The 14,624-nt window shown below is 38.9% G+C and overlaps 1 protein-coding gene across 2 annotated transcripts in view; it reads right to left on the bottom strand.

Moving 5' to 3' along the window:
• The window catches only part of angpt2b (angiopoietin 2b), a 228,559-nt gene that overhangs the window by 195,214 nt on the left and 18,721 nt on the right, over positions 1–14,624 (bottom strand). For both annotated transcript variants that reach the window (XM_059954378.1, XM_059954377.1), the window contains exon 2: positions 652–1,519. In XM_059954378.1, the coding sequence (XP_059810361.1) occupies positions 652–951 (300 nt within the window). In that variant the 5' untranslated portion in view covers positions 952–1,519. The remainder of the gene's footprint in view (positions 1–651; positions 1,520–14,624) is intronic.

The following is a 14,624-nucleotide window of genomic DNA, read 5'->3' as shown; positions in this document are numbered from 1 at the left end:
AGAATTTTATTGCTGAAGTTAAACACGGTAAGATTATGGTTAGATGTTTTATAAAACTTAAAAGCTTACAGGTAATTCTTATAAATTCCTCCATTCATATGACTCGTGACACTAAGTAAACCATCCGAGGCATTGTATAGGTAACTGCGTAACAATGTTTAGAATTGGTAATTTGTAAGTTGGCTATTTTGAATACACTTTGGAACTTGCAGAGTATTTTTAATGATTTTAATATTCAAACTTTACTCCCATTTGAACATACTGGTTGGTTTTGCCCTTTCCCACAGATTTTTTCTTGAACATTTTTAAAACAGCTCCAGCAAAAGCTTTGACAGTGTTTTGCCACAATCTCAGCATTCAGGTTATTGCCTGAATAGATTTTGTTTCATGTTTATATAACAAGATTTAGTTCTGTCCCTACAGCACTATCTTATTGCATTCATTTACAGCTCCCTTCCATCCACTTAAAATTAATCCACCTACACAGACACACAAAATCTTTCAAAAATGACTCATAAGATCAGAAGGACTAAATATAAAATATCAGCAGTCCCACGTGACTCTGTGTGAGCCTATGGACAGCCTGTGACAGGACAAGTCTAAGAAATTGTACTGTGACACAAGAGTGGCAACAGTGGCAAGAATCCTTACCTTCTGTAGCCACTGCGTGTTGTTCTCCAGAACGTCTTCAAGCTGCTGCAACCGTTTTAAGGACCAGTTGGGCTCCACCGGTGAGGGAGCATCCCTTTGAAGTGAATTGGATATGTGGTAGTCAGGGGAAGGTTGGCAGTTCTCAATTTCTGGAAGGAGAAATGTATAGCTGCAGGATCCATGCTGAATCTGATGATTGCGCTTATCTAAGCCCTCTGTCCCTCTATGGTAGGAGCTGAACACTGACATAGCCAGGAATGTATAAGCACAATGTGCAAATGACAAGTAGCTTAACAGCATTCTGATAAGTTCCAACCTAGCTTTCTCAGTGCGTATGCTTCCAATCTTTAGCCAACTTCTTTCCGTTCCCTGGTTCTCTGACTACAGGGTTGCTTGGTCATAGATCCAGACTAACAGAGTTTCTGCTTCTCCTGACGGGTTGCTCTGACAGTTCACTGGCTTTATGCGAAGTTGCCAAGAATTTGTTTTCCTTCTGTGACTCAGTGATAAGGCTCAGTATTGCTTCCTATGTTTCACAGCCCACGTTGCACTGACAAATACGGGAAGCGTTCGATTGCTCCTGTTGGTGAAGCCTCTTCGCTCTTCAAGCTGAACTAAATGCATGGAACTCCTTTGGAGTAAGCAGGTTATAAGTCAGTGGCCCTATCCTGACAGCTGATTTGATCACAAGAGTGATTAGCACATGCTTGACTTCCTTCAGCAGCTTTCGTCATAAGATCCGACAGTTTATCTTAATGCACCATTCTGATAATGAGGGATATTTTACACCATTGTCCAGCCCACACTATTTTCAGACGAGAGGCACTAAATCAACTCGTCATTGAAATTCTGGGCAAGCTTCCATCACCTTCAGAAAAAAAACAGAAGTATGTTAAGTTTACTTTTAGCAAATTATGTTATGTACACTGCAAACTACATTGTCAACACTCCACATCAGATTGAAAATTTCTGTAGTGGAAAACTTTCAAATACATATAAAAATAATTATTTAACCTAATCATCCATAACAGATCTTTTAATAGAAGAGTTCTGGATGATAGGTTTTCTTTCGAAAAGAAAAAAAAATTCAGTCAGAGGGTAAAAGACTTGACCTAACATTGCTTAAAGGCTTGTCAGTCTCCACTAACAGCTTCTCAACAAATTTCTATTTTAGTTTAAAATCTCCCTGACTCCCGTCTTATAGTGAATTCTGTTCCAATAACTCTGTTACGTATCAACTACCAATCTTAAAGGAAATATATTGCCTTTCATAACACTGTCCCTGAGCGAGTACAGCTAATGTGGACATTTATATTATGGCTTACTATAAGAAACCTGGTAGCCAATTTGTAAGCCCTGAGCCCTAGTAATGTGATAATAAATAGATAATTTTGTTTGAACTATGATGAGAGGGAAACATATATTGACCAAGACATAAAAATATAAACTGTGCAGCCCTTCTTCAAACAAAACTCTTGGCTGATTATATCCTTTTACCAGTCAATTGATTAATTTCAGTTTGCTCCACCAATTAAAATTAAGGAAAGGGAAGAAATCTATCATCTTTACTTGACCTAGCCTGGATGTGACTGCAGACTGGATGTGGTTGACTCTTAAAATCCCTCTGAAACGATCAAGCAACTTACTCAGATTCATCATTACGGCTACCGTAAGGCATAAAGAGAATAAAATTGAGGAATCATCCATCATTAACCTAGTCTCCATTTCAAAAAGAGACTACAGGTTAAGTGAGCGGGCAAAGGCCTGACAAATAGAGTATAATGTAGGGAAATATGAGATTATCCATTTTGGGCAGGAAGCAAAAACCAAGATGAAGCATGATTGAGGTGCAGAGGTATCTGGGTGTCCTGGTATATGATTTGAAAAAGACTAGCTCATGACTACAACAAATGGTTACTACATGTAAAAAAAAATTGCTATGTTAATTGTTAACAGAGTTGGGTAAGACGGGAGGAAGGATTTATTTCAATTAGTAGGGCATAGTTGATACTTCTGCATATGTGGAGTTCACATCACAACTGGTCTCGTTTTTCAAGGAACAATGTTAATATATTGTAAGCAGTTCAGCTGAAGTTTATTCAGTTAATAACTGGAAAGAGCAACTTGCCTCATGAGGAAAGACTGGACAGGCTAGGTTAGTGTTTGTTGAAGTTCAGGAGAATGAAAAGAGATTTGATTCAAACCCTAAAGGGTCTTGGTAAGGTGGACAGCATAGGATGATTGCTCTTGTAGGGGAATCTAGAAACTGAAGCTACTCCAATAAAGCACAGTCATCCATTTCTGATAGTGCTGAGAGAGGATCTCTTCTTCTCTAATTGGGCCATGAATCTTTGGAACTACTCTTTCTCTGAGGATGGTGGAAACAAAATGGTTGATTATTTTTAAGGTGAGGTGGATAAAAAAAAAACAAGTGATGGATCAGCAGGGAGTTGAATAGATGTTGTGGTTAGATGGGTTTACGGAGGCGAAACTACAATTAGATCAGTCATGATCTTATTAAATGATACTCAAAAGGTTAAGCACTCTTCATCTACTCCTGATTGAATGTCCGTCACTGAATCTAATGTCGACACAAATGTTTACAGGCACAGCTCAGCACGTCATAAAAACCAGCCTCCATTCAATGGGCTCTGCCCATTTCTCACTGCCTCCATAAAGGAACTAACATGATCAAAGACTCCACCCACCCTAAACATTCTCTCTCCTCCACACTGCCGTCAGGTAGAAGATAAAAGAAAATCTGAAAGCCATATCTGCTTTCCTGCTATTAATAGACTGTATGACTCTTGGGTGATAGGATGGACTCCTGACCTCACAGTCTAACTTATAATAGCCTTACAATTTATAGTGTGCCTGCATTGCACTTTCTGTATAACGATAATGCTTTATTCAGCATCATTATTGCTTTTCCCTTGTACTGATGCGATGAAATGATCTGTATGGATGGCATGCAAAACAAATGCTTCACTGTATCACAGTACAAATGACAATCAATTTACAAATTTACCAATAATTCAATATGACACAGCTGTAAGTATACTACATTATTTATTATGGGTTTCTTGATAGCGATCTGACATCGTATTCAGTAATTACTATATCGACTATGAAGAACTTCAGAATGTCCTGAGATTGTCAAAAGAGCTGAATGGATATAGATCTTCTGAAAATACACTTTTATTGTTAAAACTGAAAAACAAAATTGCGGGATATATAATTCTGATGAAAATACACTGTAGCTTTGGTAAAAACGAACAAGATAAATAACAACAGCAATAAATGGCTGAAAGTGCAATTAATCATCGACTGCTTGTTCATTTCCATTGAAGCTGCCTGACCTGCTGAGTTCCTCCAGCATTTTCTGTGTGTTGCTCTGGATTTCCAGCATCTGCAGAATTTCTTGTGTTTTGTATCTTCTGCTAATTCGTAGTAGCAATTATAGAAAATAAGTAGATTTTATTAAATATGCTGCATGTCTGAAGTAACTTTGGTGTCAGAACTGTTTTAATTACAGTTTCATTTCTCTGCCAGAGACTCCGTTTTAATTTGTTTTAGCTGAAATCCTGCAGCATTGATTATTGGAATCTGTAGGATGAGTTTTATTATGAAGTTGGCACATTTTATTATGTTAGCAACCAGATACAGAACTACAGCTGTATTCCTTTAAGGCCATGAGAGTTCCAAGTTCTGCATTCCGCCTCATGAACCAAGTGCCTTTATTTCCTTAAAAGATTATTTTACATGTTTGATGTATGGTAGACGAAAAACATTTAAATATGTTTCCTTAGAAATCTATCAATGAACCATTCATTTTTCAGATGGACAGCTAAGGCCCCCATATGCAAAATGGGAACATGCACATTTCCAGCCAGAATTGCTGGATCCACAATATTGGGGAAGGATTTAAGATGCAATTCTACTTCCCATCACAGGTTCCAATCCACAACTCTTGGCCCATCTCTCACCCCTCAGTTTCATATTTTTTCACCATTACTCTTTGTTAGTGATGCTGCAGTGCACACACTCTTTATCAATGAAGCTGCTGACTTGGTACCTAAGGAGGTTTAACATGCCATTGCTCTATTCCAGGGGTAGGGTCCTCATCCATCGTCAGCTACATAATTATAAGGGAGAGGGGAAGAGGGATAACAAAAAAAAATTAAATAAATCTGTGCAAAGTTATGGAAGGATAATTAATCTCTCACATTCTAAAATTATCAAAACAAATTCCATAACCCTGAGACATCACAAATGGCATGCTTATGCATTTCTAGGTTCTCCTTCTATGAGGCAGTAACATGCACTGTGTGTAGAGTAATACTAAGGGCTCATAGACAAATATTAGAAACAGCTTCTTCCCTTCTGCCATCAGATTTCTGAACATTCCATGAACTCATGATCACTATCTGATTATTCTTTTTCTTTCACTATTTGTTTACTTTTGTAGGGTTTTTGTAATTCTACACCTTAACACTCTGTGGTTGCCTTAAAACAGCAGACTTAACAACATATACACCCAGTGGCCACTTTATTAGGTACCTCCTGCACTTACTCAGTGGCCTCTGAGCGGACGCCCATGGTCTTCTGTTGCATCCACTTCAAGGCTTGGCATGTTGTGCGTTTAGAGATGTTCTTCTGCACTGCACTGTTGTAAAAGCATGGCTATCACTGTTACTGTCACCATCACTATCCTGTCAGCTTGGAAGAGTCTGACCATTCACCTCTGACCTCTTTTATTATTAAAGCATTTTCACCCACAGAGCTTTCACTCTGAATTTTTAGCCAACAACATGAACGTTTGTAGAGATCATCAGTGATTCTGAGATACTCAAACCACCCTGTCTGGCACCAACAAACATTCCATGGTCAAAGTCACTTAGATCACATATCTTTCCCTTTCTGAACTTTGGTCCACACAACAATTGAACCTCTTGACCATGTTTGCCTGCTTTTATGCATTGAGTTGCAGCCACATGATGGTCTGATTAAGTATTTGCATTAACAAGCAGGTGTTCAGTTGTACCATTGGGTGTAAGTCAGTGATAATCAAACCAATTTTGGGCTTCTCCCAGGCTTTACACAAGAATGAAATAGTACACACATGATTAAATACATTGTAGTATAGTGTGATTTTACACTTAGTTACATATATCTGCTCTCCCATTAAAAAGATTAAAGAGTAAAACAAAACTAACAACATTTACAGTTTTGCGAGTTTAACCAAGTAACTGCATTTCAAATTCTCTTTTTCATGTTGTTGGCTATACTTATGCTCCTTCTGTTGATCCTCGGGGCTCAACAGATGTTGATACAGAGTTTATCTCTAGAGCCATTGGAAGTGTCACATTTGGCTGTTCTTTATCCATGTTCAATGTCAACGGTTCTTCAAAATTGATACCACCTGCTTCAAATGCACATTTATCTGCAATATTTTTGTTTTGGGTATTTTGCAGGACGATCAAATGGTCTATGTGAATCTTCCTGAATATCTCAACTACTCTTAAAAATAATTCTAGGGACCTGATATCTCCATAATCTCTCTGATAACTCTTCTCCCCATCTCTAACCTATATGCCTTGGGAGTAGAATTAGATCCATTCGACCCATTGAGTCTGCTGCGCCATTATATACCAAGGATCCCTATCGTAAACCAAGAGGTCTATGGACTTCACCTTGGGAAGATGTCCTTCTATTCTGAGGCTATGCTTTCTGGCCCTAGAAGTTCCCACTATTGAAAGCATTCCATCCATGTCCAGTTTATCGAAACATTTCAATCTTCCATATTTTTCTTGCAATGGAAATGCTAGAATGACCTTTCTGGCCATTTCTATATTTAAAGTGTTGCTCTCAGTACTTGTGATCTGATAGTCTGTGCAGTTTATGCATTTTCTGGCTAGACATGCCGGATCTTTGTATACCCTGGGCTAATAGACAATGCGACAAGTTCCTGCCCTCAAGTTAAACAAACACAAATGGTCAACAGAAGTCCCTCAATTATATTTCAAAGTTGTTTGGATGTAATTGTTCAGGGCTGCCCTGATTCGTGAACTGTTAGTAACATCCTAGAAAGGATTTAGGTTCTTAACTGAACATACTGTATGTCTGAATGAGTCCAGCTGCACAAAATGTATTTATAAATACTGCTCTGTCAGTTTCACTGTTGCTCCAGAAAAATAGTAAATAGTTGTCTATAAATTATACTGCACCACAAAGATTTTGCTGCCTGAATACTTTTGGGTGCATCTTGTGGATTTTGGATTGCTGATCATGAAAATCACCATGAAATTTCCCTTTTGCCCACCATTTTTTGAAATTGTCTATATCTGTTATTTCAATTCAAAATTCAAGTCAGTAGAACTGATGCCAAGATTAAGGAAGGCATTTTTTGTTGATCCACAGTTCAAATAGGTCATCAACAGCAGGCAATTTGAAAAATTTCTAGTGGGACTCGAGAATGTGGCACGGAAGACACTCAGGATGTTGCTGAAAATTTTCTTGGCAACACCAGAGCACCAAACTACACACAGCTGGTTGACAACATGGTTCAAGCATACAAAACCAATAAGTACAACATGTCACTAAAGATTTTTTTTTTGTTTTCCCATTTAGACTTCTTCCCTGCAATCTTGGCACAGTCAGTGACAAACATGGTGAAAGGTTTCACCAAAATATTGTGGTCATGGAAAAATGGTGTCAGGACAATTTGAATCCAACAACGCTGGCTGATTATTATTGGATTCTTAAGTGAGAAGCCTCAAACACTGGGTACAAACAAAAATCATCAACAAAACATTTTTAGCTTAGCAGAATGGTTGCAAAGCATCAACACTATTATGCAATTATACACATTATATTCAATAAAAGTTCACTTCTCAGTTCTCCCAATTACCATATGATATAAGTAATCTGAAATTATATTTGTGTTCAGCTTCAAGTGGTCTAACATAAACAAAAAAAAGTTCTGAGGAAGCAACACTTTCAAAAAAGATTGTTGTCCTGTGTTCCCTGTTTAGAGAAAGCAGGTACAGGGTTTTGAGTTGGATGATCAGCCATGACCATACTGAATGGTGGTGCAGGGTCGAAGGGCCGAATGGCCTACTCCTGCACCTATTTTCTGTTTCTATGTTTCTATGTTTGGGATTCTTTTTGGATGCATGATATTGAGGTAGCCCACAAATGCATCCACAAGGCCAGCATTGTATAATTTGTGCACTTTGATCCAAAATGGTTACTGATGTTTGAAAGTTCACGAATGACATGAACGGCCTGCTGTAAAGTAACTTAGGAAACAAAGTAATATGGACCAATTGCAGACCATTTCCATCCATCCACAGGCCCAGATCAATTACTTATTTCTGCAGAAAGTGTGCTGACTCTTCTGCAACTCAGTATTATGCATGTGAATCCTCTTAATAATTTCTTCAGGTGTTGGGACATGGTCCTTCTCACATGATTGGGAGTCAAAACACCATTTTGCCTGTATTAACAAAGTTGGATTCCCCTGAACATCTTGTCCATGTTGGTCTGATAGAATATGAGTGAGACCTTCATTTTATACAGCAGCTTGATATATAATACTGGCTTTTTATTATACGTTTTTCATGTATGGGACAGGTCCTACTTAGCAAAGACATTGATTCTTGCCAATTCAGGATAAACATCCTGTAATAGGACCATAAAACCCCAATTAATAGGAGTAGAGTTAGGCCATTCAGCCCCTTGAATCTGCTTTGCCATTGGATAATGGCTGATTTATTTTCTCTCTCAACCTCATTCTTCTGCCTTCTCCCCCTAATCAGGGCAAAGGATATTGTTTAATATACATGGCTCAGTTAATCTCTGGAATGGCATACAGTTTTGTTTGCTTTGTCTAATTATTGCAGCTTTAAACTGTTAATTTATTAAAGTTCTCCCCAACATGTACCTTTAGCAATTTAAGTTTGATTTCTTATAAAATCTCAAGATGTAGAAAAATTGATACAGGCTTTTGTTTTTAGCTGATTAGACAACTGTTTCAGGTCTGCTGTGGAAGATATAAACTGGCTTCAGCTTTTTCAAAACGCAGCAGCAAGAATCGTAACCTAAAACAAAGACACCTAAGCACATTTCACCAGTCTTGGCATCATTACACTGGCTGCCTGTATCCTTTAGGATCAATTTTAAAATACTCGGAATAATCTAGCTTCTCCATATATTTTGGAGTGTCTATCCCCTTACATCCCCAACCATACACTCAGATCCATTAATATTGATTTGATTAGTGTTCCTTGAGCCAAGCATATAAGACCTGGTGATGCTGCTTTGTGCTCTTATGCACCAAAACTCTGGGAAATTCTACTGAATGATATCTGCCAAGCTGGTTACTTGGAAAGTTTCAAAACACTTCTAAAAACCAACTTTTGTAAATTTTAGCCTATCTATAGGATTACTTAATGCTTGTTGATGTTGATTACATTTATATAACTTGTTATATTTGAGCACAATTTATTTTATTTAATGTTTGTCTTTACTTATGATTTTTAAATTTGACTCATTTTATGTCTATATTGATTTACCTTTACAACCACTGTAAAACACTTTTTTCAGATTGGTTGTGTGCCCCTTCAAGTTTTCATACAAATTCCTTGAAATTATTTCTATACTGGTCCATAAAAGAGATTCCAAAACATTTTTGGGCTACTGCCCACTTGGCTCCCAGACCACATCCCAGCGCTCCCCTCTACTTTTCCGGCTATAACATAAAAACAATAAAGAAGTTTGATTTACAATTCACAGCAAAAGGATATAGGATCTTCAAACTCAAATAACTTTTTGCAATTACCTGAAGTTGATTAAAGTTGCAAATAAAATTACTTTCTTTATTTAATATTGAAAAAGCAATTTTCATCATCAATTTTAGAGTGTATATTAGTAGACTAACTATTCACTACTTCATTGCTTTTTCACTTCTCATTGAGAGGGTTGGGCTTTTTGCAGTGATATCAGCTTCTCCACATCAGGCTGAATGTCACTCAAAAGCATCATCAGATTCGCACGTTCAATCTGTTTAGTTGCTTTGATAATTGGACAAATGCACTGAAAACGCGCTCCACCTAATATTACGCTGGGAAGGCAATGAAGAACATCTTGACCATTTCCTACTGTGCTGGGTAGTGTTCAGAGATTTCCTTCTGCAACCAAAAGTCTTCATATGATTTTTGGAGCTCGGCTTCAGCTCCAAGTCATTTTGAGGCAAACTCATTTCTTCCTCTCTTCTTCCTGTTAATTCAACATTACAAGTGTGCAAGTTGGCACCGCTCTAGTGGCAGCTTGTTACGGTAGCTCCTATGTATTGTCATTTATCAAAATATTTCATGTTATTTTTATGCTTTTTTGTGTGTCTTTCTGGATTATTGTGTGCCAGGGCCATTTGTGGTGGCTACCTTGGTTTTGGAGCGGAGGGTGTGTTTATTCCAGGGACCAGCTGATTGACCTATGCAAACTGACACTGCTGCCAGAGTGTGGCCCAAGATCCCATGGGAGCTTGGGAGATGACGCTGAGTCTGCAGGGCCAGAGCAAATGTTAAGGCTAAGAGGAGGAAATATACACCTTCTATCTCTGCAATCATCATGAGAAATGTGTGGTCCTCAGGAAATAAGCTTGGTGCACTGATTAAGCCCCAGAGGGAATACTAGACCATAAGACATAGGAGCGGAATTAGGACATTTAGGCCATCGAGTCTGCTCCACCATTTAATCATGGCTGCTGCTTTTTTCCTCCTCTTCAACTCTAGTTCCCGGACTTCTCATAACCTATGATGCCATGTCCAATCGAGAACCTATCAAACTCTGCCTTAAATACATCCAAAGGCCTGTCTTCCATAGCTGCGTGTGGCAACAAATTCCTCAAATTCACCACCTTCTATCTAAAGAAATTTCTCCACATCTCTGTTTTGAATGGACGCCCCTCTATCCTGAGATTGTGCCCTCTTGTCCTAGACTCTCCCACCAGGGGAAACATCCTTTCCACATCTACTCTGTCTAGGCCTTTCAACATTCGAAAGGTTTCAATGAGATCCTCCCTCATCCTTCTGAATTCCAGCGAGTACAGACCCAGAGCCATCAAACATTCCTCATATCATTTCTGGAATCATCCTTGTGAACCTTCTCTGGACCCTCTCCAATGCTAGCACATTGATTCTAAGATGAAGAGCACAAAACTGTTCACAATACTCAAGGTGAGGCCTCACCAGTGCCTCATAAAATCTCAGCATCCCATCCCTGCTCTTGTATTCTAGACCTCTTGAAATGAATGCTAACATTGCATTTGCCTTCCTCACTACCAACTCAATCTGCAAGTTAACCTATAGGGTGTTCTGCACAAGGGCTCCCAAGTCCCTTTGCATCTCAGATTTTTGGATTTGTGTTTTTGTGCTTAACTGAGACCTGGCTACATGTGCATTTCTCGGACCATGGTGCTACCATACCCTGCTTCAAGATCATCCAAGCAGACAGTAACATATTATTATTCTGTACTTTATTATTAGTTAAGTCTGCACACTGCTAAGAGTGTTTTTAAATGTTTCTGCTGTAACGAAAGCATTTCTCACTCAGGATCAATAAAGTACTTAATATTATTATTATTAATAATGGATTTATTACCTAATCTGGAGTATGAATTGAGAGAAGACCTTTAAGTCCCTCTATGCAGTATACCCAGGTGGGCATAGCATACTTGAAGGTCATCATCTGGTGGAATTTGAGCTGATTTGGTTTGTCACCTAAAACACTGGAAAACTTCTACAGATATACCAAGGAAAGCATTCCAACTGGCTGCATCGCTGCCTAGTATGGGGTGGTGTTGGGGAAAGGGTGGTGGGCTCCTGCACAGGATTGAAGTAAGTTTTAGATAGTTGTAAAATTAGTCATCTCTATCATGGGTTTGGGCCTCCATAGCATCCAAGGCAACTTCCAGGAACTGTGCCCCAGGAAGGCAGCTTCTATTATTAACGACCCTCACCACCCTCTTCTTGTTTTTACCAACAGGAAGGAGGTACAGAATCCTGATTCTGTGATTCAGGAACAGCTTCTTCCTCTCTGCTTTCCAATTTCTAAATGGAGATTGAACCCATGAACAACTATCTCACTACATTTTTTTACTTATTTTTTTGTTTTTGCACTACGTATTTTAAATTAACTATTTAACATACATATATATTTACAGTAATGTGTTTTTCTATGTTTATCATGTATTGCATTATACTGCTGCCACAAAGTTAACAAATTTCATGGCGTGCCAATGAAATTAAACCTGATTTTGAATTTGACTCAGAGAGACTCAGAAAGTGGAAAAGTCTGTGACAGCAAATGTGCACTTAACTAAGGTTAACTTAGAAAGAAATGTGGAGACAACTGATTTGACTTCGACAATTTCCCTTACAATTGAAGACTGATTTCATTAAACTTTGTGAATAATTCTGACAAATAAGCAACTTCATGCCTAATATTCCTGAGTTGATTACTGAATAAAGCATTTGAGTCTTCAAAGCAATTTATTTCAGTTTTGGAAAGTTCATAACAGTGTGTAAGGCAGTTTATTTTTGAGAGCCATCTGACTATTGTGTCCAATGGCAAGCATTCAAACTGTTCTTCCTTCTCAATCCAAAGCTCTTGAAATAGTTGAGAATTGAAAGCATTGGACTTGATTTTGTTTATCACCATAAAAGCAGTATTTAATGATAATTAGGATGCGACAAAAATTTTGTCTGTAAATTACCCAGTGAATCATAAATCTGTCAGGTACAGTTTTTTTTCCAAGAAAGTAATAACCTCATGGGGGGCACTTTGTCATTGACGGTCCCCCATCTGTTGCCCAGGTGAGAATGTTGGTGAGCAGAATGTCCTTCTTGTAAAATTTGCTCGATGACTCAAAATAATGACTCTTCCTTCATATCTGCCTCTAGTCAACTTTCAAATAACAGTTCTTGAACCATGCTTTCATCTTTTATGAAGTGAGCATGACTAAAAAGCAAAGATTAGTTGCATGACAAAGTTGACTCATTCAACTACAGAACAAATTTTGTGGTCCTAATTTTGCACAATTGGTCTTCCACATTCTCAGACATTTCTTCTATTCATCTTTGAACAGAGTTGTCACTGAGCAGAATTGCTTTAATTATTTGGTCTTGGTGACTGATGCAAAACTGTACTCAGAATCTCCCTTACTGACAAAATCAGTTCCTCTTCAATTGTATGAGGCTTGCTGACAAACATGCTTTGAAGTGTTCTCCGTTTCTGAAAGTTTTCAAGAAGTGATTGAACATAAGCCAAATTCTTGTTTGCTTTATCAGAGAACATTCTCTTCAAATGTTCAAGGAATCTGGATGGTTTCATAGCCTCATTTGATAAAACTTGTTCACAAAACAGATGCATTGGCTGCTGTTGTTTGCTTAGTGCTGGTATAAGTCAATTTTTCAGATACTCCACACTATACTGCTCACACTTTTTTAAAATTTGGTCTGCTTCTGCAATTTTTCTTGTGGGCTAAGGGCCCCACTCAATCGCCTACATTTAGCACTGTGATCAATATAAAGGGGAAAAGTATGACATCATCATCTTGCAGGGTGGGAGCTATTTAAAACCAACAAGTCACATCCGGAGTGAGTCAATGTTTGAAGTATTGAGCGAGAGAGCAACATCTTGCAGGGCAAGAGCCATTTGTAAAAAAACAAATCTTGTCAGGTATCAGTCATTGTTTGAAGTAGTGAGTGAGAAACTGACATCTTGCAGAGCAGGAGTCATTTGAAAACTGCAAGATTCGTAGGGAGTGGATAACTTTTTGAAGGAGCCTGTGAGAAGGGAACATCTTGGCAGGTGGGACCTATGTGAAAAGGGCAAGTCCCATCAGGAGTGAGTCTATTTAAACCATTAAAAAGAAAGGGGGAGTAAGCTGAGTGGCCATTGTGTGAGTGGGCAGGTGTTTTCTAAAAAGGCTTCAGTGAAAAGAGGCATAGGCCAAAGGTGCTGAGTCTTTTGGAGTTATTTAGTTGATTGTGGAACTTAAGCTTAAATAATAGCCAAAAGTATGACAAGTATAGACAGGATGGTAGTTAAGGCATCAGAATGCTCCACCTGTCAATTGTGGAACTGCAGGGTATCTAATGGTCTTACTGATGACTACTTCTGCAGGAAGCCCATCCAACTTCAGTTCTTAACTAATAAGTTCAAGGAATGGGAGCTGGATCTAGATGCACTCACAAATATCTGAAAATCTCGTAGATGAGACTGGGCTGGTCACACCCATGCTGCAGGCTTCAGATAGAAGGTGGGTGACGACCAGGAGAAATAAGCAGATAGAGCAGGGTTTGCTTGTGGCCGCTCCTCTCAGCAACAAGTACACCCCTTTGGATATTGTTGGGGGTGGGGGAAGGAATGACCTACCAGGACACAGCAGCAGCAGCCACCCCGATGGCACTCTGGTCAGCTCTGATGGGAAGGGTAAACTCAGATCGTGTGATAGGAGTAGGAGACTCAATATTTAGGGGCATGCACAGCAGATTCTGTGGCCAAGAAAAAGACACCAGGATAGTGTGTTGCCTTCCAAGTGCTGGGGCCAAGGGTGTCTCAAAGCGGCTGCAGGATATTCTCAGGAGGGAGAGGTGAGCAGCCAGAGGTCTTCATGCATCATTGGCACCAATGACATAGGTAGAAATGAGAATGATTTCCTGATCTGTAAGTATAGGAAATTAGGGAAGAAGCTGAAGAGCAGGAACTTCAAGCTAATATTTTCCCAATTACTCCCAATGCCACATATTATGTAGGGCAGGAATAGGATGATAGTACACATGAATGAGTCACTAAGGATCAGTTGCAGGGGGCAGGGTTTTAGATGTCTGAATCATTGGGTCCCTTCAAGGGCAGGTATTACCTATACAGAAAGGATGGTTACACCTGAACATGAGTGGGTCCAACAT

Source organism: Hypanus sabinus, chromosome 30 (genome assembly GCF_030144855.1).
Source record: "Hypanus sabinus isolate sHypSab1 chromosome 30, sHypSab1.hap1, whole genome shotgun sequence".
NCBI classification, from domain to species: domain Eukaryota; kingdom Metazoa; phylum Chordata; class Chondrichthyes; order Myliobatiformes; family Dasyatidae; genus Hypanus; species Hypanus sabinus.
This window is presented reverse-complemented; position numbering and strand designations above follow the sequence as displayed.